This window comes from Vipera berus (assembly GCF_964194415.1).
Source record: "Vipera berus genome assembly, chromosome: 7".
Taxonomy (NCBI): Eukaryota; Metazoa; Chordata; class Lepidosauria; order Squamata; family Viperidae; genus Vipera; species Vipera berus.
In genome coordinates, this window is record NC_138209.1 from 14,904,860 (window position 1) to 14,925,212 (window position 20,353).

At 38.1% G+C, this 20,353-nt stretch overlaps 1 protein-coding gene across 2 annotated transcripts in view; it reads left to right on the top strand.

Moving 5' to 3' along the window:
- CCSER1 (coiled-coil serine rich protein 1) overlaps positions 1-20,353 on the top strand; it is a 768,384-nt gene that overhangs the window by 222,678 nt on the left and 525,353 nt on the right. For both annotated transcript variants that reach the window (XM_081332934.1, XM_081332935.1), the window contains exon 5: positions 2,234-2,351. In XM_081332934.1, the coding sequence (XP_081189060.1) occupies positions 2,234-2,351 (118 nt within the window). The remainder of the gene's footprint in view (positions 1-2,233; positions 2,352-20,353) is intronic.

Genomic DNA, 20,353 nt, shown 5'->3' on the forward strand with positions numbered 1-20,353 from the left:
TATTTTAATATGGCATGGCCAACTGTTAGCATCAGAATTTAAACGTTCCAAATGATTTTTTTTTCTTTTTAAATTCAGTTTAAAAATAGTCATTCTTGCCACAGTTGTTAAGTGAACCATTGCAGTTGTTAAGATAGTAGCATGGTTATTAATCCATCTGATCCACTGATTTTGCAGAAGGCTGCAGAAGGTGATCACGTGAGCTTTGCCAGTTGCCAAGCATTTAAATTTTGATCATGTGACCATGGGCCTGCTGCAACAGTCATAAGTGTGAAAAATACAACACTTTTCAGTGCCACTGTAATCTCAAATGATCACTAAACAAATGGTTTTAGTTAAGGACTATCTGTAGTTAGAGGTGTGGAATCCTTGGTTCAGTTACAGATGTATTTTTCTACATAATGTGTGGCTGAAAATCTTTCTTTGCTTTATGGATTTCATTATAAAGGCAGTTGAATCATACTATTTTGCTTCATATTATCAGCTCCAAGGAACCTAAAAGCTCTTCAGATATATGATAACCTCTTTTCATTAAACAAGTCAGTTTCAGCCTCCTCTTTTGGGATCCTGTCTTGATACCACAAAGCAAATATAACTGGGTCCTTTGTGGCTGTTGTCAAAGAAGGAGAAAATAGGCAAAGCTTGATTGGCTGTAATTCATTTGCTAGTAATGGTCCTATTACAGTAATTACAATTTTGTCATTGTGGCTCTGCAGTGTTTAAAGAACCTGGCCTGTGGCTTAATTGCAGATTTATAGCAACCAATGCTTTGGGGAATACTGTTGTCTGTAATCGTGTTTTTGGCAGCTAACAGTTTAAAGAAGAGAAGTTCCTTAGCAATTGTGGTGTATCTGAGAAGTACAACCACTGTCATTTGATCAGAATTGAAGCAAAATAAGAATAAGCTCAATGTAACATAAATGTAGATATATAGCCTGGTGTATATTATGGTTTTTAGACTGCATAGACTTCTGTGGCATCTGACAATGGGAAACAAAGACAGACAGACAGACAAATAGACAGAATAAGTGTTAAGGTGCTTCATACACTAGACAGAGAAGATCTAGCATCAAATATTAATTTGACTCCAGAGCCTCCTAACCCAAGTAACTGCAAAAGTAGATAGAGAATTTATTTATTTAGAAAATTTATATTGCTGCCTACTCACACATGGCGACTCAAGGCGGCTTACAGAATATACAAACACAATATAAAAGAAATAAAAAATAATAAAAGATGAAAATAATAAAGTAACCCCCCACCCCAGTGCCAATTCACATTCATACCAGCCATTTAATTGGCTCCGTCCCACTCTGGGTTTCCCAGGTCTGCTGGCAGAACCCCATCTTAGTGCCTTCTGAAAGAGTGTTAGAGTGAGAGCTAGTCTAATTTCTGGAGGAATGATGTTCTAGAGGCAGGGAGCCACCACGGAGAAGTTCCATTCTTCTGGTTCCCATCAGATGTACCTCCTTAGGGGATGAGACCTGCAACATTCCTTGCCTCTAGCTGGTTGGGTAGATGTGAGCAGCAAGAGACAGTCCCTCAGATATCCTGGTCCCAAGGCATGAAGGACTATAAAGGTGATTCAGACGTAAAATATAATTAAATAACCCATCATACTAATTAACAACTTTATTGGAACAATTAAACCACTGCATATCTACGATGTACCTAACAATAACTGTTGTCTTTGAGTCACCTGCCACAGGAGAAAAGCTAGCATTGGAAGAGAATTCCAAAAATTGTTGCTTTTTAAAGTGCTGTTAAATATCACTGAAATGAGTAAGTTAGGTTTCTTTTCATTTATCATCCTTCCCAGATAAGCCTTATTTCCTGCCATTTGAACGTAGAGAAAGGCCAGATGCTAACAATAAGAGAATATGAAAAGCTATCTGAGCATGTTAAGAATTCCCCAGTGGGTGGGGAAACAATGGCACTTCATCTCCTTCATCTCATCCATTTATTAGTTGTGTGTTGTTGCTGGACCATATAATTTCAGATGACTGATAAAGAATCAAATATCAGTATGTTCCTTCCTGTATTTTTAAGAATCAGGCTTATATAACTTAATTAGAATGATTGTTCTACCATTGAACAGATAACCTGTTTTGTCCCACATTACAATATTGCTTGAAGTCCATTGGTGGACATATGAAATGCTAATTTGAAAACAATATCCAGAAACCGGAGACGTTGTTGGACTGTTGGCAACTAAGCTCTTGCTGTTTTATAGTTTGCCGGGAAGATTCTCATCAGTCAATCGTCTCCTGTGCTGCCACGCTACTTTCTTCTGTTGAATCAGCTGAAAACAAGAAAAAGGAATTTCCCCAAATGCCGGAAGTGACTAAACAGTGAGTGAACAATATAACTTCATAATTTTAATAGAACTCAACCATTGTGAAGTAGCTTCTCTATGTCTTTCATTTTTGATATGCTATACAATAAGTTTCTGATAAAAGTTTCAATTCTCTTTTCCACTTAAGGGATATTTCCCAAAAGGGTTTCAAGAAATATCTAACTAATCGCTGGAGTAAATTGTTCTTGGTAAATGTTGATCTGAATCTAAAATATTGTTGACTAGTGAGTGATTGGAAGATTAAATGGGGTTTTGCATTTGTGGGATTTCCACAGTAATTAGTGGAATGACTATATTAAAATACATAGTATACAGTAAAATATACAGTATAGACAACATTTTGGTTTTCATATTTATACCGGAACACTGAAGTTGTCTAGGTCTAATCTGGTAGACGTGAGCCATTTTTTTGTGACATTTTGTCACAACAGTACTGTTACTTGTGATTTTACTGCTAGATTCTCCATTACATTTGTTTGCTGGAAGCTCATTATGAAGCACTTAAATTGCAATCATATAATTGCAGGGATGCTGTGATGGTCATAAATTTAAGGATGTTGTAAGATTATAAAAGTACTTTCATTTGCAGATAATCTTGAGAATAGATGAGAATATAAGTAGCTTAAGGTTCAACTATGGAATTCTTGGTGCGCTATGAGCTTGTTTCAAACTCACTAGCACAGTAATGATGTTACCTAGTTGGGTAATGAAATGTCTGCAATCAAAGAATTAAGTTCGGAGAGCACCAAAGACTCCATAATTTTCTTTTAAAAAGTTACTTTATGACTTGGGTTAACTATGACTGTCTTTTGCAACAGAAGATATATGCCAATAATTTATGTCAGTGGATTCTTTAGATATTACCATGAAAAAAAGTTAATTGTAGATGACTAAGTAGATTAAAAGATGTCTTCTTTCCAATGTTTTTCCTCCTAAATTTCTGTTACTTTTTCCCTCATAAAATGTTATGCTATTGCTCATTTCACTTTCACAGCTCAGAACCATCCTTTTTGAGATGAGATATCGATGCAATGGTCTAGATTACAGGTAGTCCTCGATTTACAGCAGTTCATTTAGTGACCATTCAAAGTTATAAAGGCACTGAAAAAAAGTGACATGACATTTTCACACATTTTTACATGGTCACATGTTCAAAATTCAGATGTTTGACAACTGACTCATATTTATGATCGTTGCAGTGTCCTGGTGTCACACAATCACCTTTTGTAACCTTCTGACAAGCAAAGTCAATGGGGAAGTCAGATTCACTTAACAGTCATATGATTAATTTAACAACTAAAGTGATTCACTTAACAACTGTGGCAAGGAAGGCCGTAAAACAGAGCAAATCTCTAACAAATGTCTCAGCAATAGAAATTTTGCACTCAACTATAGTCGTACGTTGTGGACTATCTGTATATAATGATATTTTAAAGTTATATTTTTCCCAGATCGTCTACTAAGGTACAATTCCTATCATGCAGATTTACAAAAAACCTTGTTTACCCTGAATTCATTTCCTTCATTATTAAATGTTAACGTGACAATGAACTCCGTGCTCTAATATGGAGATCCTATTTTCTGATTTGCTATAGCTACACAGGATTATATTCGTACTTATATGTAGAAAAAAATGGTTTCTTTGGGGTGGTCTCACTTCAATAGGACTGCAAAATTTGGGCTGCTGGGTTGATCCACATAACCACTGTTGAAGTAGAGAAGATTTTAATGGGAAGAGTGAGAAAGAATATTATCACTGCTGAGGTCCCTAGCAGTTATTGGCTGTGAGAGATTCAGATCAGTCACTGATCCTATCTGTTTAGAACAGTACAACAGCACCTGAAGTCACAAGAACATCTGGAAAAATAAGAAAACCCACAGCTGTTTCCTAATAGTCATCTGTTTCTACCATAGCCTTTTAGAAAGCAAAGCAATAAAGGTAGACCTTGCATTCTGCTGAAACTGAGTCTGGAATTAAGTCATTGCAGTCATAAATGGAGGCACTCATGTGACTGGAAATAATTTTCCAATGTTTTTCATGGTGGTTGTTAAATGAACCATTCATTTGAATGCATGTTTTTTTGCCTGGAAACTGGCAAAAAATGCCAGAAACTGGAAAAAAAAACACCCATTGTGAATTGTGGCCATATGACTGCAGAAAGCTACTGACCCACCTGACATGCAGTTATGTGACCATGGGGTGATGTGACCATTTATGATGCTTGGCTGTGCTTTATGGACCATTCTATGGCCGTTGTAACTTCGAACAGTTGTAAAATCAACATTAAATGAAAACTATCTATAGCCATACAATATTCTAAGCAGTCTAACTATAAGTGAAAGGCTGTATGATTGGATTGGGTTGGATTAGATTAGATTACATTGATGCAATGTGCTACTCTGGGTAGCTGATAACAGGAATAGATGCAATTAAAGGGAAATGTTACATATATCACAGGCAGGGCTTTTTTTGTCATGGAACACCCAGAATGGAGTTCCGGCAGCTTTTTTGGATGGAACCTTGCAAGGTAGGCAAGGCAGGTTATATGATATGTGTGAGTTCCGGCACCTTTTTCTTTTACAAAAAAAGCACTGATCACAGGTATTATTTGGATTTTATACCTTAGGTAGGGACGCGGTGGCTCAGTGGGTTAGGACGCTGAGCTTGTCAATCAGAAGGTCGGCAGTTTGGCGGGTCAAATCCCGAGTGCCGCGTAGCAGAGTGAGTGCCTGTTACTCATCCCAGCTTCTGCCAACCTAGCAGTTCAAAAGCACGTAAACATGCAAGTAGAAAAATAGGGACCACTCCAGTGGGAAGGTAAAAGCATTCCGTGTGCCTTTGGCGTTTAGTCATGCCGGCCACATGACCACGGAGACGTCCTCAGACAAGCGCTGGCTCTTCGTCTTTGAAACAGAGATGAGCACCGGCCCCTAGAGTTGGAAATGACTAGCACACATGTGCGGGGAAACCTTTACCTTTACCTTTACTACCTTAGATATTAAGCATTCTGAAATTTCCTGAAATTCAAGGTCTTAGAGCTTAATCAGTTACAAATCTTAGATTAAAGTCTGTAACAACCTACATTTGTAAACAAAAATGGAAAACTGTGGCTCGTCAAATGTTGCTAACCTAAAGCTTCCATTGTCCCTCACTGTTAGCTCTCCTAGTTACAGATGTTGGAGGCTGTAGTTCAATAATATTTGGAACCAATGTATTTTTCATAACTGCTGTTTATTTTTGATTTTGTGTCATCTTTAATTCTTTAATATCTGTGACGTATCTAGGTTGATCATCTGGAGAGAGGCAAAGTTATCCATAATGAAGCAAAACCCACAAATATATTTTAAATGGAAACAAGTAAACAAGATTGTATTTCTTGTTTCCAACCATCTTTACTCCCCTCATACTATGGCATTGCCTAGAATATTTTTAAGCTATTTTATAAGCAGGTTTTGAGGAAAAAGAGATAGAAAACTAATAAAGTAGAGATTTCCAGTACTTCAGGTCTTTATTATGTTTTTTGCACATAACTCTTCCTGCTATATGACATTTGTTGGGAACCAATTTACTGTTTAGATTCATAGAAATAAAACATTTTTTAAAAGCTGCACTGATATTTGGGGGCATACATTCCAGGATGCCTTGGTACTACTAAGGAATTGGTTCAGCTGCTGAAAGGATGCAGATGCTAAAACTTGCAAGGATTCAAAAGCTGAAGTTTTCCTTTAGGAGGGGCTAAATATATTACGTCAATCCTTGAGGAAGAAAAATAGAAGTTTGGGACATATGCTGATTTGGATTTTACTTTGACAGAAAACATTTCTCTTAGGTGAGAAAAAAAGTACTTTATATCTTGAGGGAAAAAGTTTTTCTAAGTGTAGCTCATCATAGATTATCATATGAACATTCAAACTGTCTTGGAGAGAGAATTCTAAAGGGTCAGAGAGAGTTAGGTGAGGAAGATTTCTTAGCTGCTAAACATCCTGATTATTTAATGTTCATTGTGAAATAGCATTTTAAAAAATGGCAAGTAATCATAAAAGTTTACACCCTACCCCACATTCACAACAGATGATTAATCAATATATATATATTTACCTGATTTCCTTACTTTCTCATCTTGAATGAGTTGTTTCCAGTATATTTTCAGCTACCATTCACTGGCATCTGACCAATTGTGGGTTTGTGGATGTTATACTATTCTTCAGTTTCCAACAGCTAAATGAGAAGAGCCAGTTTGGTGCGGTGATTAAAATGGTGGCCTAGAAACCAAGAGAATGTGAGTAGTACAGTAATCCTGCTCTAGGCATGAAAGCCAGCTGGTGACTTTGAGCCATGGATTCTATATTAGACCAACTCAGTCACAGGGTTATAGGCAGGGCTTTTTTTCTCAAAGAACGCTCAGAACGGAGTTCCGGCACCTTTTTTGGATGGAACCTTGTAGGGTAGGCAAGGTGGGTTGTATGATATGTGTGAGTTCCGGCACCTTTTTCTTTTACAAAAAAAGCACTGGTTATAGGTGTGGGGAAAATAGAAGGCAGATATATGAGCTACCAGATGGTAGAGGATAGGAAGGCCTGGAGGAAAGTTGTCCATGGGGTCGCAATGGGTCAGACACGACTTCGCAACTAACAACAACAATATGAGCTATGTTCACCACTTTGAGATAGATAGACAGACAGACAGAGAGCTAGGTAGGTAGGGAGAGAGAGAGAGAGAGAGAGAGAGAGAGAGAGAGAGAGAGAGAGAGAGAGAGAGAGAGAGAGAGATTTTCAACATCTAAGAACAAGAACAACATCAACTTCTTAAATGGCTTCTTGAAAAATCATATCCTTGCCTAGGGATTTTAGTGTCCTCTGGGAGGACTTTGTTGAATTCAGATGTCATGAGATTTGACGTTTTTATCTTTGTGATTCCAAGAATTTCATTTTGGAGAACTCAGAGACTATTTACTCACTGATGCTACGTTGCTTACCCCTGCTTTAAAGGCTTTTAGTCCACAACAAGTTAGGTGAATTCTTTTCCTGATTTGGGAGAGGGGGTTAAAATGCAAATGCTTATGTGGCGGGGGGGGGGGGAGAAGCTTAAGCCTTCACTAAGGTTAATGCAGCCCAGCACACTCCTTTTTGTCTCTTGAAGCCCCCCCCAAAAAACCCCCCCACACATACTAACTTGTGCTTGTCCAAATCACTTTCCATTCCACAGCCTTTGGAAACTGTACACATTCATGTGCGCATGAGTGTGTGCACGCACACAAAGAATTTTGCAGAAATTTGAAAATTGTTCATCCCAATATTGTACCACATTTATTTAGAAGCATATAGCAAATGAAATATTAATGTTACTACCAGAATAAAATTTCCACACTCGTGTACTACGGTGCAATTATTTTCTTTACAGAGAGGGTCAGGTTCTGTTTGCTTGTCATGGAGATTTAAAAAGAAAAAAAAAACCTGTCATAAATACAAAGTTGGTAAGCTATGTAACAACATACATATAGTTAATACAGAGCAAATAAAATCAGAACTGTTAGATGCAGAGTACTTAAAGCTCACTGTTTGGATGAATGAATCTGTTAATTATTATTATTTTTTTTTTGCTCTGTTGCACATTTAAACCTCTCTTTTCTCCCTGGATCATGAAGAAATTTAAGAACATGAATTTAAAAAAAAGCCTTTAAAGATCTGAATAATCTTGTTATTAAAATTCTGGGCATCTTGTTGCCAGCTCAGCCTCTAGACCTGATTCTTGAGCTGTGAATTCCACCCTACTGAAGAGATGAGTCAATCACTTCTGTGAGCTTTCTGCTACAACAGCTACTGAATTTGGTCCTAAGCCTTTATCTGTCTTCCCCCCCCCCATATATTTTATTGATTTTTTAAAACATAAATCACTTAATAGTTGGTAAACAGTGTGTTTGCTCGGTTTACTTTTGTAAAGAAAAAATCATTAACAATTGGTTTCTATAATCCACAATCCACATACTACATTTAGTGGATTTCCCCTTTCCCCCAAAATGTCTTCTTTGCAAACCTTGAAATAATACTTATTATTTTGACAAATAACAGTTACATATATGATTTTTTCCCAATATTCCTTTGTCTAACTGTCTACTCACCACTGCTGGAGGCTTCCAAAACTATTGCAAGATAGGTAAAGGTAAAGGTAAAGGTTCCCCCGCACATGCATGCTAGTCGTTTCTGACTCTAGGGGCCAGTGCTCATCTTCGGTTCAAAGCCGAAGAGCCAGCGCTTGTCCAAGGACTTCTCTGTGGTCATGTGGCCGGCATGACTAGACGCCAAAGGTGCACGGAACACTGTTACCTTCCCACCGTAGTGGTCCCTGTTTTTCTACTTGCATGTTTACGTGCTTTCGAACTGCTAGGTTGGCAGAAGCTGGGACGAGTAACGGGCGCTCACTCTGTTACGCGGCACTCGGGATTCGACCCGCCAAACTGCCGACCTTCTGATCGACAAGCTCAGCGTCCTAACCCACTGAGCCACCACATCCCTATATTGCAAGATAAAATATGCTAAAGTTTTCAGAGAGTTTTCAGGAATAGAATTTGATTCCTGCAGGATAGCAATAGTAATAGCACTTAGACTTATATACCGCTTCATAGTACTTTACAGCCCTCTCTAAGCAGATTACAGAGTCTGCATATTTTCCCCAACCATCTGGCTCCTCATTTTACCTACCTTCAAATGGAAGGCTGAGTCAACCTTGAGCCAGTCAAGATCGAATTCCTGACAGTTGGCAGAGTCAGCCTGCAGTACTGCATTCTACCTATCTTGGCATTAAATTCTGAACGGTGGACTCCTGTGCTGGCATCCTAACTCACTCATGTTAACTATTTCTTACAGAGGTCCAAAGACTTTGGGCTGATTTACAACAATTCCAAATCTTTCAAAAAAGCTTCCAAGTCCTACTAGATTAATTTCCAGCCAGTTTGCTTATTAAATATTGTAAGTAAACTATATGCCAGACACATTTATGATTAATTTATGAGTTGAAGGAAAAGTGCTAGCTGGCAACTTTTGATGAAAGTATCCACTTAAATCATCTAAAAGCAAAATACTCCTGTTGCCTTCAATGAATTCCCTGCTGCTTTCTGTGAACTAAGCATGACTTTTGATAATAGTCAATGAAGAGATTATGAAGGAAATTGGCAGCGTATTCTGTAGACTCCATTTACTCTAGCTGATTTTGAAGCCATATGAGAACATTTAAATGAAAGTAAAATATATTGTTGACAGAGTTCCTGCTCTCAAGGCACAGATGACCTAGCTCAAATTATCCTACTTCGACACATTGTGCAAAGAGAAAGCTCAGATGCTGAGAAAGGCAGGAGGAAAGATAAGAGAATGATCAGCAGTAAGTGGATGGATTCAGTTATTGTGCCAATAAGTTCACCATTAGAAGACCTGGAAGACAAATTTGCACAGATTGTCATGGGAAAAATCTACGTAGTTGCTACAAGATGATCCTGACTTAATAGTACGACAGTCACTTATAATCTGAGATCTTTTGGTGTCTCCCATTCTAATAGGGGTTAAACAAAGTGCATCCTTGTCCCCATTTTATTTATATCTTTTATTAATTCAATAGTACAGTATAGGCAGTTTCAAATACTCTTTCCTGCAGCTAGATCATAAACTTCTTTCTGTCCTTCTGTATGCTGACAATGTCATTATTCTTTCCATGACTGAATTTGCCCTCTCTTCAGGCTTTCACAATATTGTGTGCCACGCTGAAATAGTAGGAATTAATTACTCTAAAACAAACCTAGTCTTATTGACCAAGAAACGTATCAATAGGCCCGTAATTAAAAATACAATTGTGTTCTGATTGAGCAGATTTAGTTTTTCAGATATTTAGGAATCTATTTTTCACTGGTTGGAAACAGGAAATGTTAAATCTATGGAGATAACGATAGCCTAGAAAGGGTTCATTCAAAATTTATGAGAAGCAATCTTCACTCTCTGTGATTTGTGCCCAACACCCTTCCTTAGCTGGAAATGGATAGGGTACCTGATGTGAGAATTTGTCTTTTTAAAATACAGACCCAAACAAACGTTTTGGGGTGTCTTCTCTTTGTACTGTCATCTGTGTACGTACGCACTAATTCTTCTGTAACAAAACCATAAAGATCTGATAATTATCCATCAAATAAGCATGGAAAGTATGAAGTATGGAGAGAAAAAAGAGGAACTTGGACCCTGGGAGCCATGTTTTATTAGTCTTAGCTGCTTAATCTAAATTCTTTTATTCATTTTTTTTATTTATTTAAAAAACTTTTATGGCCAACTTTGGTTGCTCACAGCAAAACCAATAAAAGATTAAAACAAAGCAGTAATATACTAGCATTGATAAATTGGTGGTATTAGATCTTAAAAAAATGGAATAAAAAAAATAAATGAAGGAGGCAAAACTATGAAAGTAAGTAATGAGTCAGATGGAAAGACCCCAAAGGTATAAGGTGAAATTAGCAATAGATAATAAAACTTTCTGTGTGCATTAGCTGTGCAGATACTCAGAAAGAGCTACTTTGCTGAAAAAGTGTCTGATCAGATTTGTTATTGTAATGAACTAGTGAGGCTTTTTATTATCCTGTGTGGCAGCTGTTAACATCCTCATAAAACATATTGCCAGCCAGAATAATTCTAAATTGCTGTTCAAACACAACACTGTATAGAGCCAAGGTTGCTTTGATGGCACAACAGAAATAGATTATAATGATATACAGAGGATGCCTATTTTCCTCCATGAGTGTGCTTACTTTTTCTGCATCAAGTCTAATTCTTTATCAATAAAATTTAGAATCATTTTTAAGAACTTCTGATTGTGTGGATGTAGTGTTGTTTTGTCCACCATCAGATACATGACTGTCTGTAAATTTATTACATCTTGGAAGTCTTGTGTTCAGTATACTTGGCATGGCCACCAACCAATCAAGAGAATGCTAAGGCAATTTTATACTTACTTTTTAAATGCTGGGAATGATAAAGTGCAGCAGACAAGCATAAAGAAATAATATTGGAAATATCAGTTTGCAAGTCTTTGTGCACAAATTAAATTTGCTTTTCCCATGGTATGGCCAAAAACGGTACAACCACAGGTGTTAGAAGTAATGCAATATATGGAGAAGAAATGTTATCCATTCAATGTCAAATATATAATACAATATAATTCAATATGATAAAACAGACAAATACTATACAAATGAAATATGATCAAAACTATAAAACAAAGCCAAACAACTAAGTTTATAGTTCTTTTTTCCCCGATAAAGTATAAAATACAGAAAAAAATTAGGGAAAAGAGACATTAAACAACACACTTTGCAGGAGTGCAAGTGGGGTGGAGAAAAAAAAAGAGAAATGGAAAAAAAGGAATAACTTCCAAATTTATTTGGTACAGATACAGATATGAAATACATTAGCCTCTCACTGTCAAACCAACAATAATATACATTAATTCTATAAACAATTATAATTTTCAAATCCCAAAATTAAATTTTCATTTCTTTCAGTTTCTAGCAAGAAGTTACTAAGCTTATAGTGCTACAGAATCTGTAAAAATTGACAGAACGTACAATGTATTACAACTAAGATATGATCCAATACATAGTTTCCATAAATATTTTTAGGGATCTTCAGAAATAGTCAAGTTAAAAATAGGCAAATGGATTGGCTATGTCTGAATATTTTTTGGAGATTAGAAACTACCAGTGTAATTCTATGAATATATATATTCATTCAATACATTTTATAAATATTCTAACTTTTATAAATGTCTGTGCAAAAAAGAATCCTGTTGAATTCAAAAGCGTATACAAATACATTTACAGTCTATATGGAATTTCTGTAAGTCAGGGGCTAATGCCAAACATTGCATTCATTTTGAAATTCAGAGAAAATGAAGAATTCTCAGAATCAAATAATGTAGAGAAATTACCTCCAGAGGAACTTGGATGGGCGAGTTTGAGTCTCTAGGTCTGCTGGACCTTTCGGCACCTTTTTTGGATGGAACCTTGTAGGTTAGGCAAGGCAGGTTGTATGACATGTGTGAGTTCCGGCACCTTTTTCTTTTACAAAAAAAGCACTGTGTGTAAGTATTGAGAATGGAGGGCATTGTTTTATAGTGGTTCTCATTCCTAAACAGTCCAGAGGTATTCCTCCTCCTCCTCCTCTTCTTCTTCCTCCTCCTCCTCCTCCACCACCGCCACCACAGACATGATGGCTTATGGCAATGTAAAAAACAATTAAAATTAAATAATCTCAACACCAATATTAACATCATGAAATATTATTTCATACACATCTAGATGAAGGTGCTAGGGGAGATCATCCATCCAGGATAGGATGAGGTATCTCCAATATGCTGATGATATGCAGTTATATATCATCACCTCAGGCTTAGCAGGAGATGTTGTTCTGATCTGATACCTGGTGTTTACATGAGGAGAAACAGGTTCCGTTTTAGTAATAGCAAGAAGCTGCTGTCGTTTTTCAAATCCCACAGTAAATCCAGCCCTGACTATAGACAAGACAATTGTCTGCTGTAAGCCACAGTTGTGTAGTTTGGGGGTTGTCAGTGAGGGGGTTGTTGAACTCAGGGTTCCTGGTGAGGAGTGGGTCAATTTATGACCAGGATGACCTTTGTACAGCAAAGCTTAATTGGAAAATAGCAGGCTTTATTAATGGTCACTCATTCCTTTGTAACTTTAGCTTTTGTTGTTGTTGTTAGCTATGAAGTCGTGTCCGACCCCTATGGACAATGTACCTCCAGGCCTTCCTGTCCTCTACCATCTTCTGGAGTCCTTTTAAGCTCACGCCTACTGCTTCAGTGACTGCATCCAGCCACCTAACTTTGTCTTTAGATTACCACAATTTGCTCTATATGGGACTACCCCAAAGACCTGCAGCTGATGTTAAATGCAGTGGCCAATGTAATAATGAGCTCTGCCTAGTTTGCCATTTGACCTTTAACTTCAAGGATTGCATTGTTTGTTACTAAGCCATCTAATTCAAGGTGCTAATTTTTATCCTTAAAGCCCTACATAGCTTGGACCTGAGCATCTCCACGATTACATATTTCACATGGAATTTGCCATCCAGGAAGAGCTCTTGATAGAGGTTAGATGATACGGTAAATGTGATTTCAGAAAGAATGTTCATGGCAGGAAGAATACCCAAGCGAGCATTCTCAGTTTTCATTGCATTAGAAAAAATAAGGGTGACATGATAGCAGTATTCCCATATTTGAGAGGCTGCCACAGAGAAGATGGGGTCAAATTATTGTCCAAAGCACCAGAGGACAGGACAAGAAACAAGGGATGGAAACTTCCCCCTGTTCCTCCCTGAATTCAAACCATCCCGATCCTGAAAGCCCCTGGCCTGCCTCAGCCTGCTCCTTCCCATATTCCTCCAATGCCAATGACACCTCCCCCTCTATCTCTGTCGGCTCTGGTTCCAGCTCATCTTCCTCAACACATTCAGGCTCCGATGGGGGCACGACAGGAAGTTTGTAAGAAGAGACTGGACAGTCATTTGTCTGAGATGGTGTAGGTTCCCCTGCTTTAGCCAGGAGCTGAACTAAAAGAGTTCCAAGGTCCCTTCCAGCTCTTATTTTATTCTAACTTCCTGGCATAAGAATTTCCCACATGTGGACAACGAAGACTAGTTCTTCCCTGAGGCTTTTGAAAATGGTACCAACATTTCTCCAGAGCTGCTGGGATATTCGGTATAATGAGGATTGCTTATTATGGTAGATTATGGTTTCATTTTTTTTCTATCATAGTGCATTGTTTCTATTTCTATTGTTTTAACCTCATTATGTATGTAGGAATTGAAAACTATCCAGGACAATCCTTTTGAGGCAGCATAAAAGTGTATAGAAAGAAGGAAAAGGAAAGAGGAGAGAAAGAGGTTGTAACTGTAACTGGGAGGCAGAATCAACACTCCTTGTGTAAACATAGTGGTTTTCTGTTCACATAAAAGCCTCTTTGGTTTAGAACTGATTAGTCACACTGAATTATTTTCCTATTTATGACACCGAACTCCGGGTGAGATTCAAGGTGCTGGTGATGACCTATAAAGCCCTAAATGGCATATGGGTCCGGACTACCTACGTGTTGTGACTCAGGGCCAGCCTGTGGGTCCGGCAGCCGGCTCAGATGTCTCGGATGACTCAGATGAGGGGGAGTAGGAGTGTGTGGAAGACGAACTGGCTGATGATGGCTTGGAGGCTTCGCAGAGCCCCCAGCCGGGGCCCTCTTCTCAGCTGCGTGAGCCCGATAGTGCGGAGGATGATGACCCACAGCTGGCCCTGTTCAAGGACGCCCGACGCAGGAGGCAGTCGAGCAGGACCAAACAGAGAAAGGCTGTGGGACTCCTCGGGAGGAGGCACAGGGAGGCCACGCCCTGATCTCTAAATAAAAGGAGTGTTTGAGGATTCAAGTTCCAGTGTTTTTGTTTCTTGTTCTGTTATTTGAGTAATAAATCTTGGCAGACGCTTTCCAGCCTTAGACGCTCTCCAGTCTCTACTGTTTGAACAGGGGTTTGCCTTATTGCAAGGCCGGTAGCAGGCTGGTTCAGAACACTACGGGAGCACCTGCTGCCGGTGTCAACTTCCCTTTGTCCTGTGCGCTCCCACAGAGAGGGCTTCAGGGTGCCGTCGGTCAGGGATTGCCGGCTGGCGGCCCTCAGGGGGAGAGCATTCTTTGTGGGCGCGCCAGCCCTCTGGAATCAACTGCCTGTTGAGCTCCAGACGGCTCCCGACCTTCGCTCTTTCCGCTGTGACCTGAAGACTTGGTTGTTTGAACAAGCCGGCCTGGACTAAGGGTTTGAGTTTATTTTAACTATTTATTGTTTAGGGCTAATTAATTTAATTTTCTTTTAACTTTTGTATGTTGCATTTTATTGCCCTGTACACCACCCTGAGTCCTTTGGGAGAAGGGCGGTATAGAAATTTAATAAAATAAATAAATAAATAAAATAAATGTGCATCCAGCCATCTTCCTTCTTCCAATATTGTCCCACCAGTAACCGTGCTGCTGTTATCATGTTCAACATCAAGTTAGTTTCTTTAACATCACAATCTACAACAATACCCAATAAAAACAATTGCGGAGAAAACTTTATCTTTCTCTTAAAAATCTTTTGAATGTTCCACCAAATTTTGATCCAAAAAGCTTTTTATATTTCTACAAGTCCACCACATGTGAAAATAGGTAGCTTCTAAACTACCACTAATTAATTTAATTTTCTTTTAACTTTTGTATGTTGCATTTTATTGCCCTGTACACCGCCCTGAGTCCTTTGGGAGAAGGGTGGCATAGAAATTTAATAAAATAAATAAATAAATAAAACAAATGTGCATAGGTTCATGGTTCATAAGAAATAACAAGGAGATTTAACATATTCAAAAGTATACTGTAGCTGTGGTTTATAACAAAGTTCTGAAAGCTACCAAGGATGAATAATTTAAAGACAAAAGAATGTTATAAATAAGGAAAATGAAACCAGCCTAAACCAAGCATACATGTTTTATAAACATGCAAGTTTTTGCTGTGTTTGCTTGCAATTATAGGTAGTCTTCAACCTATGACCATTTGCTTAGTGACCTTCCAAATTTGCAACAGCACTGAAAAAAGTGACGGTTGCACTTACAACCTTTGCAGCATCCCACACGGTCTCATTACCAAAATTCAGGTGCTTGGCAATTGGCATGTATTTATGATGGCGGCAGCGCCGGTTGTGTTTGAAAGTTGAGGACTACCTGCAGCGTATAGATTGACTTTGTAGTGGGACAACCTTCATGAAGGAATGAATGTATAAATAAGGTGATTAATTTGTTAGACACAGTGTATACCATGTTTCCTTGATATGAGAATCCAAATTGTTACTGGCAGTGTTCTAAAAGGAATTATTTTATCAGGAAAAACAATCATAGTATAACCAGAAGGGAAATTACCCATGAAAATTGCACTGGAGCTGACAAAGTATGTTAACAGCATGATGCACTTTAGCTAAAAGAACACAATAAAATGTTAAATTCTTTATTAATAAAAGACTAATGCAATGAACAGACACTAATTTGGAGAAGACATGAAGATGTTAAGATGGATAATAGGGACCCAGGTTCAACTTCATGCTCAGCCATAGGAATTTGGATCAGCCATTCTCTCTAGCCAACCCAAGGCTTTTGGAGTAAGGTTAATTTGTATTACGAAAGAGGAGGCAAACAGCTTTCCTCTTCAGCAACACTTCTTCCAATGCTTGTTTCCTCTAAAACCAATAGACTTGATTAGGCTGGACATTGGTGACATGATCTTAGAAAGGAAAAGGGAATAAGAGCAATTTCCCCCTCCTGCAGCAAACTGGGAGGAAAAATCTCAGTGACGTTTAAAAAGTAAACTTTTCCTAAGAGTTATTCCAATCTGGTCAGATTGCTCAGAAAATGGGCTAAGATATTTTGCTTTAAAAAAAAAAAGTTGAAACCAATTCAGTGGGAATCCATGGGGAAGTAACCTATTTCAGTTTTTCATAATTTCCCACAGCTATCTTATTTTAAGAAGCAGAGATTCGTGTTCCATTACAGTGTTTTTTAAGGAGTGAACAATTGCCACACAAAAAACCTTATTACAATAAATGAATTATTTGCACTGTAACAAATATATTATTGCAATCAAATATGTATTGTATCAGTTCCGCTAATTAATGAAATAAGAAATGAAAACCATATGGGTGATTTTGAACCAGTCACTCTCTGTCAGCCCAGCTCACCTCACACAGTTATTATTGTGAAGAAAATAAGAGGATGAAGGAATATTAGGTATGTTGTTTGCCCTGAGTTATTCATAAAAATAATAAAATCAGAATTAAAATTCATAATTAGGTATAGTTTCTTCTCCAAAAATAATAAAAAAGATGCTTAGAAGAATTCCAACACAGAAGCTTATGAGTTTCCTGGGAAGCATCAATTCCTATGATATAAATAAATAAAAAATACTGCAGAATCTGGTATACATAAATTATAAGCCCGCATTATATAAACCACTTAGCAATATCTAGATAAATTTTCCAAATGACTTCTTTTGAAAGAAATGGAAAAAAAATAATTTAAGTTATAATCGTACATCTGAGAGTATGTTCCACTGATTTATTTGCAAATACATTTTCATTTCCTTCTGAGTAAACTTACAGTATGTGATTATCTTGTCACTATTTAACAGTACAGCATTTGAAAATACTCTCTTTTAAAAGGTACACATTACATTTCAAAAACAGACTTGAGCGTAGGTCCAAGTACTATCCTGAAGAAAAAAAAAGATTTCTCCCCTCCAACTTTAATCTATAAACTATGGTAATTTTGAGATCTCCATTGCCCATTGTTTTCTATAAAGGCCAAAGACAGGACCATTCTATGGTCTTTGAATCATGAGTTGTTGTTAGTTGCGAAGTCGTGTCCGACCCATCGCGACCGTATGGACAATGTTCCTCCAGGCCTTCCTGTCCTCTACCATCTTCTGGAGTCCCTTTAAGCTCACCCCTACTGCTTCAGTGACTCCATCCAGCCACCTCATTCTCTGTCGTCCCCTGCTTCTATTGCCCTCAATCTTTCCCAGCATTAGGCTCTTCTCCAGTGAGTCCTTCCTTCTCATTAGGTGGCCAAAGTATTTGAGTTTTAGCTTCAGGAGCTGGCCTTCTAAAGAGCAGTCAGGGTTGATCTCCTCTAGGACTGACCAGTTTGATCGCCTTGCAGTCCAAGGGACTCGCAGGAGTCTTCTCCAGCACCATAGTTCAAAGGCTTCAATTCTTTGGCACTCAGCCTTTCTTATGGTCCAGCTTTCACTGCCATACATTGCAACTGGGAAGACCATAGCCTTGACTATACGCACTTTTGTTGACAGGGTGATGTCTCTGCTTTTTAGTGCTCCCAAGGAGCAAGCGTCTTTTAATTTCTTGGCTACAGTCCCCATCTGCAGTGATCTTGGAGCCCAGGAAAATAAAATCTGTCACTACCTCCATTTCTTCCCCATCTATTTGCCAGGAATTGAGAGGGCCAGATGCCATGAGCTTGGCCATGAGTATGGGACATCATTAATCTATAAACTATGGTTATTTTGAGATCTCCATTACCCATTGTTTTCTATAAAGTCCATGAGTATGGGACATCATTAAATATTTGGGTTTGCTTCCTTTCTTAGCCTGATCCACCATGTGCCTTTTTGGAGTGAAAGAATAACATTTTTTTGAGCATTCCTTGAATACTATCTTATAAGATATAATTATTCAGAAGCATCAGAGTTGATCTATATACATTGTAACATAGAAATACATATGGGTTGGCTTGGCTTGGTCAGAGGCATAGGCAGAGTTGTAACACTAAGTGTGTTGGATAAATAGCTTTCTATTTAGGAATTTCTTTGGGAGCTTGAGTTTCCCCAATGTCAACAATCAAATGCAATCTAGCCTCAAGCCTGAGAAATGAAATCCAAGATGTCATTACCTTGTGGGGGAAAAAAAGTGCTATATTTTATTGCAGTGGATAGGAGGAGATTGTGCTTTCATACAGATGGAGACCAATCAGTACATAAAGTAGCTTCCCAATAATATGTGATATAATATGTAAGTTGAGTAAAGATGCTTAGTTACCATGATGAACTGCGTGTCTGGGTAACTTCTGCTGATCTCAAGCTGAAGAGCCGGAGAGCCCTTAGGTAGGCATAGCAATGTGGGGCTTTATCCATGTTGAAATGAAATCAATTTCTAATGGATTATTCATTTTTTGCTAGGCTTCTCTGATTTCCTTGGTTGGGTTGGTTATCAAAGTATTCTAGCCATTTTATTCTATGACCTAAACTCTTAAAATTCATGTTTAAACTGGATAGTTTGTCCCTGTATGAACAGTTTATCAAAGACAGCTGTTTATCAAAGACAGACACTAAGTAAAATATATTTTTGTACTGAATTTTAGAAGTTTGGGAAGGGATCTCATAATCCCTAAAAGGCCTAATCTCATAATCCCTAAAAGGCCTAATCATTTCAGGGCGGAATAGACTGGAATAAGATAGTTGTGCCACCACCAGTAATACGTCTATTGATGTATTGTCAAGTGTACATTGGTATACAAATATACAACCTATGATATGGGGTTCTTTATCATATGACAAGTTACATACTTTCTCCATTTTCGGAGGTTTTGGAAGTGTGAGAGTAGCACATAGTCTAACTAATATAACGCAAAGCTAGCCCTATCATTTTGAAAATCTTAGTTCCTTCTGCTTAAGTATCCTCTTTTGATAATGTACTTTATAGCTAGATGACAGGGCAAGCAGAGGAGGTGTTCATTTTATTTATTTTTTCCTATAAAAACAAGTATTAAATGGACAGTCTATTATGCTGTGAAATTCTTAGTAAGATAGACAGGTGTGACATCAAGAAAGGATTTTACTTATATTTTTGACAACTGCTTTAAAAATGAGGCATGCCAAAGGTGCTACCAAAATTTGGGATTGAGGCACTGAAGATGAAAAATATAGCAATTGTAACTTTGTTGGTTTGAATATGTAGCTGAACTGGATGAATGGAGGGAAGAGGGAAAGAACAGGAAATACAAAACAGCTGTGATCACAATATATAAATCTACCACATATACAGTAGCTGTGATCACGGTTTTTAAACATCTGAAACAAAAAAGTAAACAGACAGTGCATGTTGAATGTCTTGGTCAACAGTTGAGAATGCCCTCTCTAAGTTCAGGCTTATGGGCTATAGATAGAAAGGGACGCAGTGGCTCAGTGGGTTAGGACGCTGAGCTTGTCGATCAGAAGGTCGGCAGTTTGGCGGGTCAAATCCCGAGTGCCGCGTAGCAGAGTGAGAGCCTGTTACTCGTCCCAGCTTCTGCCAACCTAGCAGTTCGAAAGCACGTAAAAAGGCAAGTAGAAAAATAGGGACCACTGCGGTGGGAAGGTAACAGCGTTCCGTGTG